Here is a 24,823-nt window from a genome sequence, read left to right as displayed (position 1 = left end):
AACAGGAATCCATTCATGCAGGGACATCCACTTTAACACAGTAGATCGCAGCGGGGAGAGGTCAATGGTCTGTGGTACTTCTAGGAGACTTGTCTGTAGGTCTGGAGAGTGCTGCAAATACCAGTCCAACTCTCCTTGTTTCATTGGAAGATAAATTGTACTAGGTTCATCTCCAGTAATTTGAATGATACGGTTTCCACCTTTACGAATTAGGAGGGCCAGTACCTCAATCTTTGTTTGGATTGTAGTTTTTGGCTGTAATGGTCCGAAGATCCATTCTAAGACACGAATATCAGCAGACCTAGTCTCCCCCTTTTTCTTTTTTGACTGCGTGAGAGCTCCGAGTAAATGTTGTTTACCCATAAGGATGGTTAGGTCTATGGGTAAGTTTACATCACGGCGATCCACGGAGCGCTGAGATACTGTCAGGCCAATTTCACTTATGGCCTGTTGTTGAGCTGTTGAAAGAACAACAGGGGAGGCAGGGTCGGTACCTTTCAGGAATGGTCGTAACGGTTCTAGGTGATCGTTTGTTATGCCGATCACAGGGCGTAACCATTGAACATCACCTAGAAATCGTTGCACGTCATGTAAGGTATTAAGGGTCAAATGGAGAGCAGCTTTCTGAGGTCTAACTTGTGACTCAGTAATATGCCATCCTAGGTACTTCCATGGTGGTGTATGCTGTATCTTTTCAGGTGCTATTTGAAGTCCCTGGTGACTCAGTTGTTGTGTTAAGAAGTGTTCTTGCTGCTCGGTAAATGGGTCTTGTTGTGCTATCAGGATGTCATCCATGTAGTGATAAATCAAGGCGTCTGGCCATGCTTGCCGTACCGGCAGTAGTGCTGCATCTACAAACAGTTGACACAAAGTTGGGCTGTTTTTCATGCCCTGTGGGAGCACTACCCACTCAAATCGTGAAGCAGGGGCCTCTCTGTTAAGAGCTGGAAGTGTAAATGCAAATCGCTTTGTGTCTTCTGGGTGTATATGTATAGTAAAGAAGCAGTCTTTTAGGTCTACTATAAGTAAATGCCAACGCTCTGGGAGCATCGCAGGGTTAGGCATTCCGGGCTGAAGGGCTCCCATTGCTTCCATCTGGGAATTAACTGCACGTAAGTCATGTAATAAATGGTACCTGCCGGACTTCTTTTTAATTACGAAGATTGGAGTATTCCAAGGGCTAATTGATGGTTGTATGTGCCCTTGCTCTAGCTGTTCTTGTACTAAGATGTGGGCTTGTCTGAGGCTTTCTCGCTTCAGCGGCCACTGCTCGATCCATATTGGCTGTGATGATAACCATGTCAATGGGATCGGGAAAGCCCAAGGAGTGACCGCTAATAAAAACGATCTCTTGTGATCAGGCGTGCCCCGATCTGACTTAGTACGTCTCGGCCAACAAGGGCCTGTACATTTGTAGGCAATGGCATGATGGTGATGAATAGAGTGCATGTACGGTTATCAAGGGTAAGACGAATTTTTTGTGTGCTTCGTTTTACCTGGGCTGCGCCTCCTACCCCTTCAACTCCGGACATCATTGGAGCAGCTGGCCAATGCCAAGGCCATAGCTTTTCATCCACGATAGTGATGTCTGCTCCTGTGTCCAGTAGCGCTGTAAGGTGACATTGGTTCTGCTGATGTTCTAGTAATATTGGAACTTTGGGGCGTTCATCCATAGGGACGCACAATAGGGCCATTTGTCCTGTAGAGCCAAACGCTGCTGTTCGGCGGGGAACTGTCGAAGAGGCGGTTGCTGCATCAGTCAATTGTTGTGTCGGGACTAATTGGGCAATTCAAGTCCCTTTTGGAATTATTATAGGCGGTGTCCAAGTCATAGCCACAATACAAATTTCTCCCGTATAGTCACTGTCTATTACTCCTGGCAAGACAAACAAACCCTTAAGTCCAGCAGATGATCGTCCTAATAAGAGGGCTCCACATGGTTTTTCTTGATACTTCACTGGGCCGGCGATACCCGTAGGAATCTTTTGGGGCTTGCTGTCAATGAGAGTCACATCTACTGCGGTTGCCAGGTCCAGCCCGAGGCTTCCGCTGGTTGCTGGTTGGAGGGAGGAGGCTGGTTGGAGTTGTCGTTGACGGGAAGCGGAATTGGTTGGTTGTCGAAAGGAGGTAGGGATGGCTGGTTGCTGAAGGGGAGTGCGGGTGAATGATTGGTGGAGGTAGGTGGGGGTAACTGATTGTTGGCGGGCAGTGGAAGTGGCTGGTTGTTGGGGGGAAGTGGAAGTGGTTGATTGCTGGGAGGGAGTGGGAGTGGTTGGTTGCTGGGAGGGAGTGGGAGCGGTTGGTTGCTGGGAGGGAGTGGGAGCGGTTGGTTGCTGGAAGGGAGTGGAAGCGGTTGGTTGCTGTTCGAAGGGGTCCACACTAGAGCCGCAGTTGGGGTCTTTGCGCCGCGGCTCCTCACGCTCCTCGATCCGTTTCCCTGGTGTCTGCAGGCTTCAGTGGCATGAGTGTTTGTATTACAGTGTTGACACCAGACTGTGGGTTTGCGACAGTGCTTTCGAAGATGTCCAGTGTGTCCACAGCGAAAACATTTGTCGGGTGATCGTTGCGGCTGTCTGGTGTCGGCAGGACGTAACGGGGCTAAGGCTGCGAAGTCTTGCTGCTGGATTGCAAGAGCTTGCTGCTGGTGGATTGCAAGAGCTTGCTGTTGTGCTTGCTGTTGGGCTATAAAGGCTTGTTGTTGGGCTGCCAGAGCTTGCTGTTGGGCTTGCACCATACTTCTCCCTACACCTTGTATTGCCTCAATTAACATTGCCTGAGTCCCTACTGGTACTCTGGATAGCCGTTCCAGCATCTCCTCAACTGATGCCTCTGATGGCATGGAGGAAATTATATTTTTTGTGGGAGCATTGCTATTCTCTAGGATACACTGACGGAGTGTTGCGTGGGATGAGTCTCGCCGTGGGAGTCAGTCGAGCTAGTGCCGGCTCTTTCGGTATCAGGAGCTAACTTTGATCCGTCCGGCTCTGGAATTCTGCCCGGAAACCACACCTACCGAACCCAGGCATGCGTGCCTGGGCCAGCCCCAGCTGGGCACAGGCTGGGGGGGCACCGTCTGGGCAGTTGCTGCCTACAGACGGAGTAATGTAGTTTTCATATGATCTGGTACACAAGCCTGGTTGATGGCATCGGTGAGTTTGTCTACAAACTGTGAGAACGGCTCATCTGTGCCTTGCTTAATTGACATATAGGATGGGATAGCTGGTGTGGTTCTAACTTTACTCATAGCTTCCCTCGCAAGTCTCATGGATTCTCTTATTATGTGTGGGCCTAGTCTTGCTTGTGCCTCGAAATTGGCATATTGACCACAACCCATAAGTTGATTTATTGTTACCCCATACAGGGGGTCATTTTGTTGTCTAGGAATTTCTACAAATCTGTGGCATAATGTTTGCCAATGTGCTTGCCATAGCAGTAAAGCCGATTGAGTCATGATCATTCTCATAATTCCTTTTATGTCCTCGGGGAGCAACAATCCTGAGCTCCAGATATAACTTATCATTTGCTTAACTGGTTCACCATGCAACCCGCATTCATTTACAGTGGCCCTTAATTGCGTTAGTAGTTTCCAATTTAAGGAGTGGTACTCTGCCTCCACATTTCCCCGATTATCTGCTGTATAGATGATCGGGAAGGCTTGTGGAAGGCTGTCCACAATTGAAGATAAATCATAATCTTTATTTTTAAGGGCATCCTCATATATTTGTGACCAATCAATCGTTAACATTCGGCAGTGCCGTGCAGCAGGCTTTTGTTTTTGAGAAGCGGCTGCTTGCGGCAATGGGGGGGGAGCCGGCTGGTCGAGGGAGGGGGAGGGGAGGGGGGGGGAGGCAGGGTGGAGGGAGACGGAGTGGAGGGAGGCGGAGTAAAGGGAGGTGGCGTGGAGGGAGGCGGGGTGGGGGGAGGCGGGGTGGAGGGAGGCGGGGCGGGGATGGTGCGGGTCAGGAATATCCCTGAGTTCGTCCCCATCAAGTGACGTAGGGGGCAAGGGCGGGGTTGGAGGCGGGACTTGTTGGGGATCGGGACCGGCCCCGGGACCACCCTCGCCGGATGACGCCGAATGTAGGGGCGGAGCCGAGGGCGGCGCCGAGTGGAGACTAGGTCCGTCCCCGGAACTGTCCCCTGCAGGAAGGGCGTGGCGCGGCGTTTTTGGGTTCTGGTCCAGTCCGCTTCCGGCACTGGGAGCGGTCACTTCCGTCCCGTCCACAGCTCCCAAGCCACGTGGCCCAAGATGGCCGACACAGGCCACGTCAGAGGGAGGTGGGGGAGGGGCGGCGGGTTGCATCGGAACTTCACTGGTATTTTGAGCAAGCTGTACAATTATTTTTTCCCCCGTAGGGGGGCACGGATTGTAGTCAATTCCCAATTGATATAAGCCAGGTAACGGCTGACCGTCTAAGTTTATAGTGGCTACTGCAGCAATTTTCTTTTCTGCCTGATGACGCTGTATAGCGGTAATTCTTGCAAGCCACGGTTTTGCTAATTTACGAGCTGTCTTGTCCTCATTTATTACCTTAATCCATAAAATATCTCCCAAGCTTTTCCATTGTTTCTCCTCAAATATCTGAGAAGGGTCAGTAAATAGCTGATGGGTGCGGCCGTATGCTACAAGCGCCGCCGGATCTTTTTTAAGATCCACATCTTTTACGGCACGTTTCTGTAAGAAACTGATAAGGAGATCTAGGGCTACTTCGTTTTCCATTTGCGCTTAATTATCCCTATGTTATTTCGGTGCGAGTTTAATCCAAGCCTTTTACGACTCTTAATATGAGCCTTTTATGGGCTTTTACGACTTTTTATGACTAAAAACCGGTAGCCCTTCCCCAGCAGCAAGCAAGCTCGTCCATTTTCTCTTTCGGCTGTGAATCGCCTCTCAACGCCTGCGTCAAAAGGAATTTATTGCCCTCCGAAAGATTACGTTTTGATGATTTCCAGAAGCCCCCGTACCCAGCCAAATTATTTGGTTTCTGTGGTTTTACCTGCCGAGCTGAAATTAGTAGTGTCGAAGGTTCGGTCTTCCACAAGGCGTCCCCAGTGAAGATCGATGTTCTGCAGGATTCATCTGTTGATTTCAAAACTTTTCAGGCTTTTTCAAGGCTCTTCAGACTTTCTGATTGTTCAGGGCCTGTAGCACGGTTCGGGCGCCAGTTGCGGGAGCGAGAAAGAAAATACGTGCAACCAATATGGTTGAAAAACGAACTTCTGGTTTATTGCGCAGCAACTTTCGCTTATATAGTGCTTCCGTGACCACGCCCCCACCACCAACACGCACTTTTATTGGACACCCAGTGTGTTTACCTGTAGCACAGCGAATCCCCGGTGCAGGTAGCACCGGAGTATGGGCCGATCTAATTGGCCTCCCAAACATGGGGTTGGGCATAGCAAAGGGGTCGCACCTCCCATCTCTTCGAGAATATTCGGGAATATTCTCCAACATTCTCCGAGCCTTCCTAACATTCCACAACATGATTACAAAAATGCTATTATGTGGTAGAGGTATTTTTGCATTAGATGTTGCTATAATACATATCCCTATAATGAAACAGGATTTTCATACAGCTATTCAAATGTCACTGTCTTTTCATAGTGCCTTAGCAGATTACCCTGGAGAGATACAGTTCAACTTGCTGAGTCACAAATTGTTCCAGTCCCTGCAAGAGTTAACAATCCAGCATTTTTCTATTTTCTCAACAGTACCACCAGAGAGAGCTCCTACTCTCTTCCTGGATGGATCTGCTGGCTCACACAAAGCAGTGGTAGCTTGGCATGATTCTGCTTCAGACCAATGGCCATCACATGTCGTGCTACAGGAAGGATCAGCACAGGGCATAGAATTGTGTGCAGCGATAGAAGCCTTTTAATTATTTTCAGGGACAGATATTAATCTTGTAGTGGATTCTCAGTATGTTTATGGAGTGTTAGTTAAAATAGATGCTTGCTGCCTTAAACTTATCTAACATTAGATCTTTCTTTAAGCTGTTTTCAGAATTGTTGCAATTGGTAAACACCTGAAATCACAATTAATATGTTATGCACATCTGTTCTCATACACAGGTACCAGGACCCATCACTGAAGGCAACAGGATCACAAACTCATTAGCAGCAGTAGTGCCAGTGCCAAATGTATTGCAACAAGCATGCTTATGCTTAATTTATATCATAATAATTACAGAAATTTAGTGAAACAATTTGGCATCACAGTAAGACAAGCCAAAGAAATTGTTCAAATGTGTCCTGACTGTCAATTAGTTACACCAGCTCCCACTTGGCTAACAGCTGTTCCTACGGGGCTACAGCATCATGAGGTGTGGCAATCAGATGTTTCACACATTCCTAAATTCAGTCATCTTAACTGTGTGCATGTATCAATAGATATCTATCCTCATTTCATGGTGGCCACTGCTCATGTAGGTGAAAAGGCAAAGGATGAACACCTACATTTTTTCAAAGCAATTGCTACTATGGGTCTGCCATCTGTTGTTATAACTGATAATGGTCCTGCATATGTATCTGCTGCTCTTCTGGGATTTTTTAAAGAATGGGGTATTACACATCATACTGGCATACCTCATTCACCAGCTGGGCAAAGTATAGTGGAAAGGTCCCATCTTACATTGAAGCATATGCTAAGTAAATTAAAAGGCACATTTAGATCAAATGTTACGCCCCATGAGAAATTAACAAAGCAATGTTTGTACTCAATTTCTTTAATAGAGAGGATAACAGTTACACAGCAAATAAAAAAAAAACAAAAAACAAAAACAGATTATTAAAACAGAAGTTCATCCTCAAGTGTGGTATAAGGACATCCATTCAGAGAAATGGTTGGGTCCAGTACCATTACTGATGTGGGGTCGTGGTTATGGCTGTGTTTCTCTCTCTACAGGACCATATTGGCTTCCAGCAAAGTGGATTCATCATCAACTGCCACCACCACCTAACAATTAGCAGGGATGAATCCAGGGACCATTTGGTCAATGTGGTCAGTGTCTCTACCACTGACAACAATCAAAGCAGATAGAAAAGGCAGAGCAGTGCACTGGGCTCATCTGCTGAATCCACCACTATTTTGACCATTGACATGGTGGGATGCATCTTTTTTCAATCACCAACAATGATACCACTTGGGCAGGTGGCATCTGGGTACAGCCAACAGTGAGTCAAGTGAGAGAAAATATAACTTTGTATAATGTCTCTTATGCAGTAGTTAACTGGCCTGTCTGTGTTACCAATGCTAACAATCACACATTCTGTGTCACATTTACTCCTCAATGACACATATTAGCTGTACGTGTGACTAAGATTACTAATTTCACTAGTATTTATTTACCAGGAGTTACAGGACAAGAATATATTTTAACTCATAGAATTCATTATCCTTATTGTAAAGTTGTTAAGCAAATTAATGTGATCACACATGCTACTTGGGAACCATGTATGGGATTATTTCCTGGATGAGTAAACCTGAATTATACTGTGAAAAATACAGAAATCATGTTCCATCATAGATGGAATGTCCCTTTGGAACCTTCATGAGGGTCAATTCTACTGAGTGGGACAACAACAGATATTTTGGACTCATATTGCAAATGTATTGAAACCATTCTGGCAGCACGGTCCAAGCTAATCTATAGTGACCAGCATTGCCTTTTGTAAACAGAACTAAGGCTCAGATTACTCGAGACAAAAGCAATAATCCCGAGGTTTTTATGGGTATGATCACTCTATGGCTCTTTGTACTACTCATCTTTATGTATATGGGATTACTAATGTAGACAATTCAGATATTAGACTGAAGACTAGTTACTTTGAATTAGCTTTTAAGAATATCACTTCTAAGACATGCATTCAGCCTGAAGATAAAATAAATAATTTTTTAGTGATGCCATTCTGACGGAGGTCTGAACTGTGGTTTCCTGTGAACTCGACCAGGATGTGGGAAAGTGAAAATGGATTAGATCATAACTAAAGAGTGTTACACAGCAATGGAAGAGAGGTTAAGAGAAGGACCTGGTGATTTATAGCTTGGCTAATATTTGCCATTATATCAGCGATTGTCATTATCAGTTCCAGGGCTGCTTTGGTCACAGCACTAACGACATCAATTCAAACGGCACAGGAAGTTAAACATGTGCTGTGAAACGTGACCACGGATATGAAAATGGAACCAGCAATAGATGAGGAAATTCTGGTGAGACTGGATGTGCTAGAGGCTAGTGTGATTTGGCTGGGTGAACACCAAGCTGCACTGCAGACACATGGAATGTCACAGTGGGATTGGGAATATCATAAGCGAGATCTGGGTGTCACATCCTTAGAATGGAACAGCTCATTACATGAGTGGGATGTTGTAAAAGCTCATCTGCAAGGAGCCTTTGATGGGTCAGTTAAACACCATCTACAGACCCTAAAACATCAGTTGGAACAACAAGTGCTACAAGATACACAAGATATGCATATGGACAAGATATAGCAATCTCTGAATAATGATCAGAGTTGGTTAAATCCTGAACAATGGTTTACAGGATTGAATTTGAGATTTTTGTACTGGGAGGTCTAATGCCTCTGGCAGGAATGATAGATTTGGTAATTATTGGATTGATTGATTGATTGATAAAATGATTTTAAGCATTTAAGGGGATGGAAGAAAAGATAGGTCGCTTGGCTCTTTCAAATTTTAAGATGGGGAATTGTAGGAGAACAGCAGAAGAGTAGACCCTGTGTAGGACAGAAGTTTCCTGGTGGACTTCCAGATACTGCTTGACCCTGAGGGGAACAGAGCGCTGTAAATATCCTGAGGAATGTGATTCCTGGAAAATGTTATGTCTCAGTACCAGGAGATTTCAGTGGGAACCAGTTCGATAAAGATTTATGTTAGTGCATGTTTATATACCAAAATGTACTATTTTTACAATATTCCCAGACAGAGCTGTTTCGGGAAGCGAACGTTGTTGAGAGCGGGAGCTCTGTACTGGAACAGGATGCAGGAGCTATTGGTGGTCTTGGTTAGTGGAGACAACTAACAGCAACCAGCCTTGCTCCAACTCTGTTCAGGAATGAGCTGCCTGGCTACTCAAAGCCTCACCCTTTATTGGCTCTTGGTCTTGAGCATGCTCAGTGGGGCCAGCCCTAACTGGGCACAGGTGAGACTGAGCACCGGCTTGGCTCATTTCCTGGCAAGTCCTGGCACCTGCTTCCTACATCCCCCCCCCCCCCCCCCCCCCCCCCTTTTTTTTTTTTTTTTTTTTTTTTTTTACAATTTTATATACAATATTTGTAGTACAATTTTATACAATTTTTATATCACAAATTTTTCTTTCTCTCTCTCTCTTTTTTTTTTTTTTTATTGGTTTTTGTAAGTTCTTTTTATGGGGGAAAGATGAAAAGGACGCGAAGATCTTAGCCGCGTGGTGCCTCGTTATTCGGATCTGATGGTTTCGGTCTGGTCGGGGCAGGACGCGTCCATTTGCTGGGCACCCAGAGAGGTCCAGAGTCTGAGGAGACACAACTGTATCCTCTCCCGGTGAACAGCAATGGCCTAGGCCCTGTCCATTGTCCTGTCGTTGGCTCTTTGTAGTAGATTTGAATCTCAAGCATGCGGATGACTTTTTGCGACAAGTAGTTTAGCAAGACGGGTGGCTCCTGGGAATCGCGGCTTAGGCTCAAAAAGTTCAATGTAAAAAGGGCCTTGCTGAGCCGCATTTGGGGATCCATATTTTTGCTGTCCTTTTGTTTTTGTAAGAAGGTCTTCAGGGTGCGATTAGCTCTTTCTACAATCGCTTGCCCTGTGGACGAATGGGGGATTCCTGTAATGTGTTTCACTCCCCAAGTAGCGAAGAATTGTTTGATTTTTGCGCCTGTGTAGGCGGGCGCATTATCTGTTTTCATTACTTGGGGGATCCCCATGACAGCAAAACAGTTTGTAAGATGATGGATCACGTGCAGAGCCTTCTCCCCCGTCTGAGCTGTCGCCCAAAGCATACCTGAGAAGGTATCGATTGTGACGTGTACATATTTTAGACGTCCGAATTCCAGGACGTGTGTCACATCCATCTGCCAGATTTCTCCGGCTTGAAGCCCGCGTGGATTTACGCCCATTCCTAGGGTAGGGCCGAATTGGGCGCATTGGGGGCAGGCTTTAACGATGCCTTTTGCCTCCTCCCAAGTGATGGCAAATGTGCGCTTCAAGGCCCTGGCGCTCTGATGAAATAAGGAATGGCTGTTCTGGGCTTTGGCGAATTCAGTAATTGGATTTTGCATTCCTAGGCTGACCAAAGAGTCAGCTTTGGCATTCCCTTCCCCCAGGCCTAGTGCTGTTTTGTGGCTACGGATATGTAGAATGCAGCATGGCTGTGTTCGGATTTTCAGCGCACGCTGCAGTGATAGAAAGAGCTCCTGTAGCCTCTTGTTTTGCACTGGCTTGATGAGAGCATCCTCAATGCGATTTGCGACTCTGACTGCATATTGTGAGTCGGAGATGATATTGATGGGGGCGCGTTGCCACTGCGTCAAGGCCCAGATGATGGCGAGCAGTTCCAGGGTTTGGAGGTTGTCCTCGGTGGTGCCTGGAATCAGATGCTGTTTCCATTGGCCTTGGTCCTGCCATACGCAGGCGGCCATTCGTGATCTTTTTCCAGCATCTGTGAATACCGTTATGCCAGGCACTGGACGTTCCGAGAAAATCGGTCGTTCGACCCACTGGAACTGGCTGATGGCTTGTAGACGTTTATGTTTCGGGCCATCGTGACGCACCTCGCCAGGATACTCGAGTAAGGCGAGTTGTAGAGGCTCGGAGTGTTGCAGCATCCAATCAAAATCGGTCGTCTTGATAGGGATGTTGATCCACTCCGGTTCTTGGCCATCTACCTCCAGGCAGCGTTGACGTCCCTTTCGTATGAGGAATGCTATGATTTCTGTTTTTTGCCATATGCCCTTCTGGGCCGTATGGGGTGGGAATAGCCACTCTAGGATAGCTACAGACTCTGGTCTTCTAGAGTCTCGGTTATATATTTTGTCATGTTTCTGTTCCTCCGGTTTCTTTTCCCACGTGAGGTCTTGTATAAGTAGTGCAAAAGGGAATGAGGGGTGGTTACATACCCACACTCCAATGGGGTGGGCGGCGTCTCGACGGTCTGCATAGCCGGTTGCCAACTTGCGGACGACCTGTTTCAAGGCATTCGAGTGATCCTCGGTCCAGTCCACGAGTGCCCCTGGTTGAGTGCCCCGTAGCAATGACAAAAAGGGGTGGATATCTGCGTTGGTGAGACCTATAATGGGTCTAACCCATTGGAGCTCACCCACCAGTTTTTGGACGTCATTCAGTGTTTTAACTGAATGAATTACTTCCAATTTTTGTGGCCTCACCATAGCGTCGGTCACTTTCCACCCTAGGTAGCTCCAGGGTGACTTTGTTTGGATTTTTTCCGGAGCTACGATTAGTCCTTTAGCCTTGAGCCAATCGGTCAAGATCTGGCTGATGTTCTCGGGGAACGGGGCTTGTTGGCAAAACAGGATGTCATCCATGTAATGGTAAATTATTGTATCCGGCATTGCTTCTCTAATTGGTGCGAGCGCCCACGCCACATATGATTGACATATGGTTGGCGAATTTCTCATCCCCTATGGAAGCACTACCCACTCATATCGCTTCGCTGGTTCACTTTTGTTGACCGATGGAATCGTGAATGCGAAGCGAGCGGTGTCTTCACGATTTAGAGGAACAGTGAAGAAACAGTCTTTTAAGTCAATGACCAGAAGGTGCCAGCCTCTAGGCAGCATGGTTAGTAGGGGCAGCCCAGGTTGGAGGGCGCCCATCGGCCACATCTGGTCATTTATTTTCCGTAAGTCTTGTATTAATCGCCACTTGCCCGACTTTTTCGGAACCACAAAGATAGGTGTGTTCCACGGGCTCACGGACGGCTGGATGTGTCCAGCGTCCAGTTGCTCTTTTATGAGCAACTTTTTTCATGGTCTTAAATTGTGCCGGGGGAAGTTCAGATTGGATATTAGAAAGAATTTTTTCACGGAAAGGGTGATCAGATATTGGAACGGGCTGCCTGGGGAGGTGGTGGACTCGTCGTCCCTGGAGACATTTAAAAAGCGACTCGATATGGCACTCAGTGCCATAGTCTAGTGACTGTGGCGGTAGTTGTTCAAGGGTTGGACTCGATGATCTCTGAGGTCTCTTCCAACCCAGCCTATTCTATGATTCTATTATTCTATGAATGTTTAGCCGCTTCTTGGAAAGGGGCCACTGCTCCACCCAGACAGGGTTATCTGTTTTCCAGCGAAGTCTGGGCGTTGGCGGCGCTTCTGCAGTGGCCCTTAATGAAAATTTTGATGGGGTTGGGTGGGTTCCGGGATGGAAAGGATGGCCCCTATTTGGCTCATCACATCCCGACCGATCAACCCTCCAAGTTGTCCGGGCAAGGGTAACACATATGGTCTTACGGTTACCTTTTGCCCCTCTGGAAACTTGACTTGTATGGGCTGGAGCGCTTGAAGGGGGGTGGAACCACCACCTATCCCCTGAACGGCGTCGGAAGCCGTAGTTAGCTTCCATTTGCGAGGCCAGGCGTTTTTGTTGATAATTGTTACGTCGGCTCCGGTGTCCATCATTATGGGGAGGGTTTTTGTCTCTTTGCCGGTAGCCAGTTGTATGTTTATAATTGGCCATGTTTTCATCTGCTGCACCAGGGTTACCAAAGTGCTTCCAGATGAACCAAAAGCCCGGTCGCCTCGCGCCATCTGGACGTTCTTTCCTAGGTCTATTTTCGGGAGCAGGACCAGTTGTGCTAATCGGGTTCCTGCCTTGATTACCATGGGGGGGTTTAGCGTGAAGCACGTTATCATTATTTCCCCTGTGTAATCAGCGTCGATGACCCCTGGGAGCACGATCAGTCCTGCTAAGCCTGTCGAGGAACGTCCCATAAGAAGCGCACCAACCTTGCTGTTTTCGTGAATTATAGGTCCATATATCCGCGTCGGTATCTTGTAAACTGCTGAGGTCGATAACGTGATATCTATTGCAGCTGGTAGATCGAAGCCGAGGCTTCCCCGTGTTGCTGGGGCGGGGAGTTGGCATACAGCGCCGGCCCGGCTACTTGTGTCGCTGCGCGGGGGCCTCTTGCGCTGTTTTGACCGTTTTTTTGAAACCAGCATGCTGCATCATTATGGCTGGCCTGTTGGCATCGATTACACCATACGATTGCTGGGCAGTTTCGTCTTGTGTGTCCCCTGGAGTTGCAGTGGGAACAAAATGGGGTGGTTTTTCTTGACTGGTTCGAGCGGGACGGCCGATTGGGGCGATTTCTTCTTCCGCTCCCGTTTAACTTTTGCGCCACCGCCACGAGGAGCTTGTGGGTGGGCTCCAACGCGGCGGCAAAAGCACCGGCCATCCCCTGATGTTGTTGGTTTTGGGTGGCCCTGGCCGCCACTTCCAGCATCTCTGATACCTGTGCTGTTTTTGGTAATGTCGAAAACAGTGCTTTCATCTTGGGGTTGGCGTTTTCGAACGCCAACAGCTTGAACATGGAGTCCTTCTGTTCCGGCGACAGTTCTGATTGCGCCGTGACAGATTGCCATAGTCAGTCAATGAAGTACTGGTATGCTTCGTTCATCCCTTTTCTGACTCCGGTGAAAGATGGAATCGGGTTGGGCTCTGGTACCGCATAAAATGCCTGGCGAGCCAGGGTCGCCACGGTGTGGTGGAGTGCTGGCGGGAACTGCAGCTGCAGTTGGATGTCCGCGTAGCGCCCCGTGCTCGTAAGCATTTCAGCGGTGACACCCGCTAGTGGGTCGCCGGGTGCTCTGGCTCGATTTGCCTCCGCCTGGGCCAGGCGTTCCCACTCCCTTACCCAGATAATCTGTTGTGAAGGGGTAAGCAGATACCTGGCTAGGCTTTGGCAATCATATGGGCAGTTCATATCGGAGGTGAAAAGCCAATCTAGAACGGCCTGGCCACTCTCCGTTCTGAGACCCTGTTCTTTTAGCGTCTTCCTGGCTTGTTGCAGGGTCTTCCAGGAGTGTTGTTCGAATACGGGTCGACCGTTGTTGCCCTGTAGGACGGGGCACGCGACGGTGCTTGGTTCCCATTCACCCTCTAAAATGGCATCGCGGATGATGCTGGACCAGCGACCTGGTCGACCGGTAGCAGCGCTTGAGACATTTTGCGCGCTTTGTCGTGGCCGCGGTGGGGTCAGGACACCATCCTCTTCGTCATCGGTAAAGATGGGTGGGTTCCTATACTGCCCGAAGGCTGAGCGCCGTTTGATGTCTTGCATTCGTTTTTCAATCGATTTCATGGCCCGAGTGACTTGTTCTTGAAGGGCCGTTATTTTGTCTTCCAAGCCAGAGGGTGCAGCCGGTTGGGTGGCTGCTCTATTCTTCTGTACCTTTCTTGGTGTTGAGGGCGGCGGCAGGGGCAATCCTTGGCAGCAGCTGGATGGACCGCAGGCTGCCGGCTCTACCCCGTCATTTTCAGGATGGTTTTCTTCCTCGTCTGGGCCGATGTCGGAGAGGAACTCGGCCACAGACTGGTGGGTTTTCCCCGACATGCCTTTTACGGCAGGCTTGTCGTTGTTTAACCCCAAATATGCTTGCTTGGGTTCTTCCTCCTCGAGGGGTGGTGCCGAGGGGACCACAGCAGGTACTTCCTTCGGGGGAAATGCTGCGGTTTTTTGCAGAGGCAGCTTAGCGGTGGCGAGTGCGGTTTCTGCTTCAGCTTTTATTACTTTCAATGCATTACACACCACCCACCACCTATTGTCTATACCAATAATGTTGCCGTCTGTCTCTTGTTTGGGGAGGTTTGCAAGCAGGTTATAGGTCTCTTGCCAGAGGTCCCATGCCGCCGCAGGACCCAGGGGGTAGGAGAATTCCTGCCCTTCTGCCTGCGCTACGGGTCTATCAAAGGTGGGGGTTGGCTTGCTTGCCATTATGCCCATTCTCTTTCTTATAGTGGATTATTAATGTAAATGTTGAAAGAGAAAAGAGGGTTTTTCTTACCCGACTCCTCGGGCTATCGGTAGAAGAAGATTTGAGGAAGAATTCGCTCTCACACTTCGGTTTGTTCAGAGAAGGGGTTTAGACCGAGGTCTTTGCCCGCATTCTCCACCAGATGTTTCGGGAAGCGAACGTTGTTGAGAGCGGGAGCTCTGTACTGGAACAGGATGCAGGAGCTATTGGTGGTCTTGGTTAGTGGAGACAACTAACAGCAACCAGCCTTGCTCCAACTCTGCTCAGGAATGAGCTGCCTGGCTACTCAAAGCCTCACCCTTTATTGGCTCTTGGTCTTGAGCATGCTCAGTGGGGCCAGCCCTAACTGGGCACAGGTGAGACTGAGCACCGGCTTGGCTCATTTCCTGGCAAGTCCTGGCACCTGTTTCCTACACAGAGCACTTTTAGATGTAACCTATAAATCAATCAATAGATATCTGAATACTGTAAAAGTCTGGTGAAGCACACAATAACTGATTCTGACTGTTCACTGCAATTGGGGTCCATGCATTCATGTCCTCCGACACCTCTGAACATGCTCAAGGAGTTCTATGTCCTTCTGATACTCAGGATTCCAGAACTGGACACAGTACTGCAGGTGGGGTGTCACAAGAACATAGTAGAGGGGGGGAAACACCTTCCCCAACTGCTGTCTGTGCTTTTTTTGATGCATCCCAGAACAGAGATTTCTTTCTGGGCTGCACATAGAAACTGACATTTCATGCTGAGCTTCTGGTCCACCACCACCCCGAAATCCTTCTCAGGACTTTCCTCAAAGCTTTCTCCTCCCAACCTGTATTCATGTATGGGATTGCCTCAGACCTGGTCCAGAACATTGCATTTGGCCTTCTTGAACTTCATGCAGTTTTCATAAGCTCACTTCTCCAGCCTGTCCAGGTCCCTCTGGATGGCATCCCTTCCCTTCAGCATGTTGAGTTCACCACACAGTTTGGTGGTGTCAGCAAACTTGCTGAGGGTGCACTCCATTTTACTGTCCATGTCCCCAACAAAGATGTTAAACAGCACTGGTCCCAGTACCAACCCTTGAGGAACACCACTCCTCACACATCTCCCTTTGAACACTGAGCCACTGATCACCATTCTTTGGGTGTGACCATCCAGACAGTTCCTTATCCAATGTGTTTTCCGTCCATCAGGTCCCTATTGTTCCAGTTTAGAGACCAGAATGTTGTTTGAAACAGTGTTGAATGCTCTGCACAGCTCCAGGTAGATGATGTCTGTTGCTCTGACTTTTTCCACTAAGGCTGTGACCCCACTGATAAAGGCCACCAAATTAGTCAGGCAGGACTTGCTCTTACTGAAGCCATGTTGGCTGTCACCAATCACCCCTTTGCTATCTGCTTGCCTTAGCAGAGCCTTCAGGAGGATCTGCTCCATGATCTGGCCAGGCACAGAGATCATAGTATCACAGAATGGAGATAGAGATGAGACTGACTGGCCTGGAGTTCTTCTCTTCTTTTTTTCCAGGTTTGAAAATGGGGATTATGCTTCCCCTTTCACTAGGCTTGCCATGGGATGGTGGACAGGACATCAGCACCCTCAAAGAGCCTGCTGTTGGGATTGATCTGTGGACAGAAAATGCCCCAAAGAAAAGGCTTGGAGAATCACACTGCTGGACCTGGATTCATTCTCCTAGGATTTTCTGACCACTCCAGCCTGCAGGGCCTGCGCTTCACAGTCTTCCTGCTCATCCACCTGGTGGTCCTCACAGGGAACAGCCTGATTGCACTCATCACAGTGGTGGACTCAAGCCTCCACAGCCCCATGGATTTCTTCCTGAGGAACTTGTCCTTCTTGGAGATCTGCTACACATCAGTCACTCTGCCAAAAATGCTGGTGGGTTTCCTGATGGGAGATGGCAGGATCTCCTTCCTTGGCTGTGCTGCCCAGCTCTACTTCCTGGTTTTGCTGGGTGGTACCGAATGCCTTCTGCTGGCTGCCATGGCCCATGGCCCCTACACAGCCATCTGTGACCCTCTGCACTACAGCCTCATCATGAGCAGGGGGCTCTGTGTCACACTGCTGCTGGAATCAGGGATGGTTGTTGTACCAGTGCAAGTAGTTCAGACCTACCAGGTGTTCACTTTGCCCTTCTGTGCATCCCATGACCTTCATCGCTTCTTCTGTGATGTTCCTCCTCTGCTGGAACTGGCCTGTGCAGACACTTTCTGGAACCAAGTGACTATTGTCACGGTTTAACACTGGCCCGGCAATTAAACCGAGTAACAGACGCTCTCTATTAATCTCTCTCTCCTCCCGGATAAGAAAGGAGAGAGAATAAGGGAGAGAGACTTATGGGTTGGAAACTAAACTACACAACTTTAATGAAACAGTAATGATAAATAGGAAAAATTAATAAATATATACAAATATACAAGAAAATGGATACCACATTCCTCCCCCCTTTCCCCCAATAGCTCTCACGTCACCACCGAGGCTGCAGGGCAGCTCTGGGAAAGTCCAGGCTGGACTCCTGGAGTCGGCAGCAGTCGGGAACTGGAGGCAGGAACACACAGATAAGGGCTGGCACGGATCAGGACCGCAGGCAGGCAAACGGACGGGATCCTTCCAGGATGCCGGGGTGAAGGAAGGGAAGCAGGAAGGGCAGGCAGCCGGAAGCTGGAAGCAGGAAATCTGGCTTGGCCCTCGTGATCCCTCAAATTTATACTGAGGATGACGTATATGGGATGGAATACTCTGTTTGGTCAATTCTGGCATCTATCTTGTCCGTTCCTCCCCAAAGGAGGGATACAGGTGGGACCTCTTTATGTTTTCTTCAGAGCTGAGCAGTGTCCTTGGCTCTGCATACCAGTCTCTAGCAGTAACTATAAACATCAAGTGTTATCAGTCCTAGAAACACACACTGTCTGAGAAACTTGCTGTTAATTTCAGCAAGTGCAACTACTTACAGGAGACTTAGCTGAAAGCAAAAGTACAAGACAGAAAATCACCTTTATCCTGGCCCAAACCAGGACATTCCACCCCTTATTCCATACCATTTGCGTCATGCTCCAATCATTACTATCTCTTATCCCTAAACATATCTATACACAAATTATTACTACCTCTCTGTGCTAAAATTCACTAAGTAATGAGTCTATGATTGCTGATGCTCATCTATTGTAGCAGATTCTCAAAAGAAGGAGCAATTTTCACAGTTCATGTTCATGGTCCACAAGTTGCAGGTTGCAGATGTTAACTTCAAGGAAGTTACTGGGTGCCAGCCAATGGATCTAGTTCTGATTTCACCATCACAAAATCATCCTGAAAAACACTCATAGAACACTGTTAGTTTGTGCAACAACTCACATAACAGTAATTAAGGTGGGATACAAGTTCATGACTCCCGAAGAGTCCATGCATTACTGATTAAGCTAAACAAGCAGAAATTAGGAATTCTCACCTAGTGTTAGATTCCCTTGTGGTACACATTGTACTTCTCCATCTTTCATCATCACCCACCAAGTGTGTCCAGGCCCTTGAGCGAAAGCAACCCCACGAATGGGTTTGCCTTTGCCCGAGGCAGGATAAACCCAAACTGTTTTCCCTAGCAGATTCTTTTCATGCACCACAGGCACTTTGTCCCCATCTACTGTGTGTAGAAGATCTGACTGAGCAGGACCAGCTCGATTGATGGAACCCCTGGTATTAACTAACCAGGTAGCTTTTGCCAAGTGTTTGTCCCAGTTTTTGAAAGTTCCACCACCCATTGCCTTTAAGGTAGTTTTTAACAGTCCATTGTACCTTTCAATTTTACCTGAGGCTGGTGCATGATAGGGGATATGGTATATCCACTCAATACCATGTTCTTTGGCCCAGTTATTTATAAGACTATTTTTGAAATGAGTTCCATTGTCTGACTCAATTCTTTCTGGTGTACCATGTCTCCACAGGACTTGTTTCTCTAGGCCCAGAATAGTGTTCCGGGCTGTGGCATGAGGCACAGGATATGTTTCCAGCCATCCTGTACTTGCCTCCACCATTGTAAGCACATAGCGCTTACCCTGGCGGGTTTGAGGCAGTGTGATGTAATCGACTTGCCAGGCCTCCCCATACCTATATTTTGACCATCTCCCTTCATACCACAGAGGTTTCAACCTTTTAGCTTGCTTAATTGCAGCACATATGTCACAGTCGTGGATAACCTGCGCAATAGCGTCCAAAGATAAATCCACCCCTCGGTCACGAGCCCATCGATATGTTCCATCCCTGCCTTGATGACCTGAAGCATTATGGGCCCATTTGGCTAAAAACAGTTCACCTTTATGGTCCCAGTCCAGATCTATTTGGAACACTTGAGCAGCTTTATCTGCTCGTTGGTTGTTTTGATGTTCCTCAGTAGCTCGATATGAAGGTACGTGGGCATCTACATGACGCACTTTTACATCAAGTTTCTCTAACCTAGCAGCAATGTCTTTCCACAGTTCAGCAGCCCAGATAGGTTTATCTCTACGTTGCCAGTTGTTTTGTTTCCACTGCTTTAACCAACCCCATAAGGCATTTGCTACCATCCATGAGTCAGTATAGAGATAAAGTTTCGGCCACTTTTCTTGTTCAGCAATGTCCAAAGCCAATTGGATGGCTTTTACCTCTGCAAATTGACTTGATTCACCATCTCCTTCATCTGTTTTTGCAACTAGTCGTGTAGGATTCCATACAGCAGCTTTCCACCTTCGATGGCCTCCTACCAGACGACAGGATCCATCAGTGAAAAGAGCATATTGTTTTTCATCCTCTGGTAATTGGTCGTATGGTGGGGCTTCTTCAGCCCGTTTTACCACTTTTTCTGGTGGCATTCCAAAGTGTTTGCCTTCTGGCCAATGTGTTATTGCTTCTACAATTCCTGGACGATCAAGTCTGCCTATCCTAGCTCTCTGTGAAAGTAAAGCAATCCATTTACTCCAGGTAGCATCGGTAGCATGATGGGAAGATTCTCTACCTGTGTACATAAAACCCAGTACAGGTAATCGTGGCACCAGGAGGAGCTGTGCTTCAGTACCAATCACTTCGGAAGCAGCTCTAACTCCTTCGTATGCGGCCAATATCTCTTTTTCAGTGGCTGTGTAGTTGGCTTCGGAGCCTTTGTAGTTTCGACCCCAAAATCCAAGAGGTCGGCCTCGAGTCTCTCCTGGAGCTTTCTGCCAGAGGCTCCATGTAGGACCATCACCTCCATCTCCGGTGTAAAGAACATTTTTGATGTCTGGCCCTGTTCGAATTGGTCCAAGGGCCATTGCCTGCACAATCTCCTGTTTAATACTCTCAAAAGCAGCTTGTTGTTCTGAGCCCCATTTAAAGTCTTTCTTCTTCCGAGTAACCTCATAGAGAGGTTTCACAATCTGATTATAAAGAGGAATATGCATCCTCCAGAAACCAACGGTTCCTAAGAAGGACTGAGTTTCTTTTTTGGTAGTTGGTGGGGCCATAGCTGTTATTTTGTTAATCACGTCCATTGGGATGTGGCGACGTCCATCTTGCCACTTAACTCCCAGAAACTGGATCTCTTGTGCAGGTCCCTTGACCTTGCTCCTTTTGATAGCAAAACCAGCCTCTAGAAGGATTTCAATTATCTTCTTACCTTTCTCGTAGACTTCCTTTGCTGTGTCACCCCACACAATGATGTCATCGATGTACTGTAGATGTTCTGGAGCTCCACCCTTTTCCAAGGTATCATGGATCAGTCCATGGCAGATGGTAGGACTGTGTTTCCACCCCTGGGGCAGTCGATTCCAAGTGTACTGGATACCTCTCCAGGTGAAAGCAAACTGTGCCCTGCATTCTGGTGCTATAGGGATAGCAAAAAATGCATTAGCAATGTCAATAGTAGCATACCACCTGGCTGCCTTTGACTCCAGCTCATACTGAAGTTCTAGCATGTCTGGCACAGCAGCACTTAGTGGTGGAGTAACCTCATTCAGGGCACGGTAGTCCACTGTCAGCCTCCACTCTCCATTAGGCTTTCTCACTGGCCATACAGGACTGTTGAAGGGTGAGTGAGTCTTGCTGATCACTCCTTGGCTCTCTAGTTGCCGGATCAGCTTGTGAATGGGAATCACAGCATCTCTGTTGACACGATATTGTCTTCGATGCACTACTGAAATAGCATTTGGCACCCGCTGGTTTATAGTTCTCAGCAAACCCACTACAAAGGATTTGTCTGAAAGGCCAAACAAAGCATGCAGCCATTCTCCATTCTCAGTCTTAATAGCTGCAGTACCAAAGGACCACCGGTACCCTTTCGGGTCCTCGAAATCACCTCCCATGAGGTAGTCTATGCCAAGGATGCACGGAGCATCTGGACCAGTCACTATCGGGTGCTTATGCCATTTTATTCCAGTGAGGCTCACATCAGCCTTCACAATAGTCAGTTCTTTGGATCCCCCTGTCACTCCAGAAATAGTGACAGATTCTGTCCCTTTTTGATTCGATGGCATTAGTGTGCACTGTGCACCAGTGTCCACCAAGGCTTTATACTTTTGTGGCTCTAATGTGCCAGGCCATCGAATCCACACAATCCAATAAATTCGGTTGTCCCTCTCCTCCACCTGGCTGGAGGCAGGGCACCTCTAAGCTTGAGCACATACAACATTGTCAGTATGTGCGTTACTGGAGTTTGCATCCCCAGTGCTCACACCTGATGTAGAGGGATCTTGAGTCACCAGCATATTTGAATTGGGTAACTCCACACTGGAGACTTGAGCAGCCATCTTTTTAGAAGGACCTCCTTTTGCCTTCGTCTTAGTCAGCAACTTACGTACTTGCTCCTCTAGGACAGCAGTAGGTTTCTGATCCCACTTTTTCATGTCCTCTCCATGCTCACTCAGGAGTGACCATAAGATTCCTCTTACTGAATTCTGTTTCTCTCGATTCTGTCTCATAGGAGGGCGTCTCTTCTTAATGGCTGCAATGCGGGGTCCTCCGTCTGTCTGAGGGGAAAGGGGTGAATGCAGTTTCTCAGATTGTCTCTTTATAGCTGAGACCCAAGCCCGACGAGGAGCTGTGACAGCATCTTCACACTCTCGTACTGTTTTAATCACATCACCCACAGTTGCATCCACATCTGCAGGAACCCATAGCATTACTGATAGTGTGTGGTTAAAAGGTGGTGGTGCAGCATGCACAAACCTTTGCAGCATAGGTCTAGGGCACGGTACGTGATAAGGATCTTCAATGCCATCAGCATTATAGATCACGTCTCGTACAGCCAATTCCTCCAGATACTTGAGAGCTTTTCCAAGCGTGGGTGCTTTGACCTGTGGGCAGTCTATTTCCTCTTTATAGGGATATCTCTCCCTTACAGCTGCCAAGAGTCGCTTCCATAGGCTGGTGGTTCCAGCCTTTTCCCCAAATGCCCGATCAATACCTGCCTCTCTGGCCAGGGATCCCAACTGTCTGGCTTCCCTCTGAGTTAATGTTATGGTAGCAGCCCCGTCCGTCCAGCATCGGAGTAACCAAGAGAGAAGTGGTTCACCTGGAAATCGGCTGTAGTCTTTTCTCAGAGTACGCAAGTCTCTCATGGAATAGGACTGAACAGATTCTGAGTCTGAGTCCTCAGCTGACTCTGCTTTAGAGTCTCTTCTAGCTGCTCTACGAGGAGAGGCAGTATCCTCTATTTCCTCTATCACCTGGTCGTCTTGTTCAGACTTGGAAGGGTTAAGGCTCATTTCTGATTTCCATTGTTTTCCTTTTCTCCTAGTTACAGGGTCAACCAGTAACTGTGTGGGCTGAGGGGGAGAAGCTGTGGTATCTGCAGCAGTAGCCGCAGCAGGGCTCGTTTTCTGAGCAGCAGCAGTGTCTGTGGGGGTAGAGACAGCAGCTGCAGCTGTAGCAGAAACACTGGCGATGCTGGCCGGCCTTATCTGAGTTGTGCCCTTGTGTGAGGGGGGGCGAGAAGCGGCAGGAGTGGGGGTGCTCTCTCTATGAGGTGTGCTCGTTCCCCTAGTTGTAGTTGTCTTATTCCTCACCAACATATGATAGCACATGAAAATATTCACAGACACCTGAACAACAATGGCTGCAAGAATCAGGAGGCTCAAAACTATAACAAGCATAATGCCATTTTGACAAGAATCCACTGAACTCAGCCCAAGAGAGGTATATTTCCTCAAAAGAGGGCTGAAAATGTAATTACTAACAAAGTTCTTAATCCTTGTATGAAACACCACTGTACCATGCACCATGATATACATCAATATTGAGGACCATATTGCAACGATGGTTCTAAAGCAGCTCTTACGATTAAAAAACCACATATTAACAGCAATTCCAGCTGCAAATAAACAGATTGCATACCCTAAGTACCAAATGTATGGCATGATTGGTTTAATCTCCAACCCTGTGAAATTTCCAAAGGAAGAGGTCTGATTCCCACTCAACAAAGCCATTCTTCGACTGGAGTTGGAATTGAAACTATTCAGGCAAATTAGTCAAAATTTGAACTGGACTCGAGCCAATTAGCTCGAGCCCCACGTTGGGCGCCAATAAATCTGTCACGGTTTAACACTGGCCCGGCAATTAAACCGAGTAACAGACGCTCTCTATTAATCTCTCTCTCCTCCCGGATAAGAAAGGAGAGAGAATAAGGGAGAGAGACTTATGGGTTGGAAACTAAACTACACAACTTTAATGAAACAGTAATGATAAATAGGAAAAATTAATAAATATATACAAATATACAAGAAAATGGATACCACATTCCTCCCCCCTTTCCCCCAATAGCTCTCACGTCACCACCGAGGCTGCAGGGCAGCTCTGGGAAAGTCCAGGCTGGACTCCTGGAGTCGGCAGCAGTCGGGAACTGGAGGCAGGAACACACAGATAAGGGCTGGCACGGATCAGGACCGCAGGCAGGCAAACGGACGGGATCCTTCCAGGATGCCGGGGTGAAGGAAGGGAAGCAGGAAGGGCAGGCAGCCGGAAGCTGGAAGCAGGAAATCTGGCTTGGCCCTCGTGATCCCTCAAATTTATACTGAGGATGACGTATATGGGATGGAATACTCTGTTTGGTCAATTCTGGCATCTATCTTGTCCGTTCCTCCCCAAAGGAGGGATACAGGTGGGACCTCTTTATGTTTTCTTCAGAGCTGAGCAGTGTCCTTGGCTCTGCATACCAGTCTCTAGCAGTAACTATAAACATCAAGTGTTATCAGTCCTAGAAACACACACTGTCTGAGAAACTTGCTGTTAATTTCAGCAAGTGCAACTACTTACAGGAGACTTAGCTGAAAGCAAAAGTACAAGACAGAAAATCACCTTTATCCTGGCCCAAACCAGGACAACTATGTACATCATTGTCCTAATTTTTGTAGTCATTCCCTTTTCCTTGATAGTTCTTTCTTACACTAAAATTATCAGGGCAGTTCTGAAAATGCCTTCAGTTGTTGGCAGACGCAAAGCCTTTTCCACCTGCTCCTCACACCTTGTGGTGGTCACTCTCTTCTATGGCTCAGCCACAGTGTTCTACTTCAAGTGACACTCAAGGGACTCTGTAGACACTGACAAATACCTTGCCCTGTTTTACACAGTTGTGACCCATGTGTTTAACTCTGTCATCTATAGCCTGAGGAACAAGGAGGTGAGAATTGCCTTGAAGAGACTCCTATGGACAAAGTGATACTGCAGAGTAGTGAATATAGTCCCAGATAGTAACAGATATCCTAGTGTAGTACATGGTTGCTTGATCACAGGTGCCTCCTGTTTGGTCAGACAAAATCAGATCTTCTGCTTGGCTTTGATCCTGCTCAAGGTGGATAGTGGTCTCCTGATACATTCCTGTTATGTCACACCCCAC

The 24,823-nt window shown here is 47.7% G+C and overlaps 3 protein-coding genes across 4 annotated transcripts in view; all 3 read left to right on the top strand.

Annotated features, from left to right (window-relative positions):
- The window catches only part of LOC139789168 (olfactory receptor 10AG1-like), a 240,383-nt gene extending 223,148 nt beyond the window's left edge, over nucleotides 1-17,235 (top strand). Inside the window, exon 2 of the mRNA XM_071729688.1 lies at nucleotides 16,540-17,235. Coding sequence (XP_071585789.1) covers nucleotides 16,540-17,235 — 696 coding nt within the window. The remainder of the gene's footprint in view (nucleotides 1-16,539) is intronic.
- LOC139789283 (zinc finger protein 501-like) overlaps nucleotides 1-24,823 on the top strand; it is a 508,475-nt gene that overhangs the window by 281,900 nt on the left and 201,752 nt on the right. The gene's annotated exons all lie outside the window — the stretch shown is intronic.
- LOC139789149 (olfactory receptor 5P76-like) overlaps nucleotides 1-24,823 on the top strand; it is a 428,065-nt gene that overhangs the window by 209,712 nt on the left and 193,530 nt on the right.

The sequence above is a fragment of the Heliangelus exortis genome, chromosome W (genome assembly GCF_036169615.1).
Source record: "Heliangelus exortis chromosome W, bHelExo1.hap1, whole genome shotgun sequence".
In the NCBI taxonomy this organism is placed as follows: domain Eukaryota; kingdom Metazoa; phylum Chordata; class Aves; order Apodiformes; family Trochilidae; genus Heliangelus; species Heliangelus exortis.
Note: the sequence above shows the minus strand (reverse complement) of the source record. Positions and strands in the feature narration are given on the sequence as shown.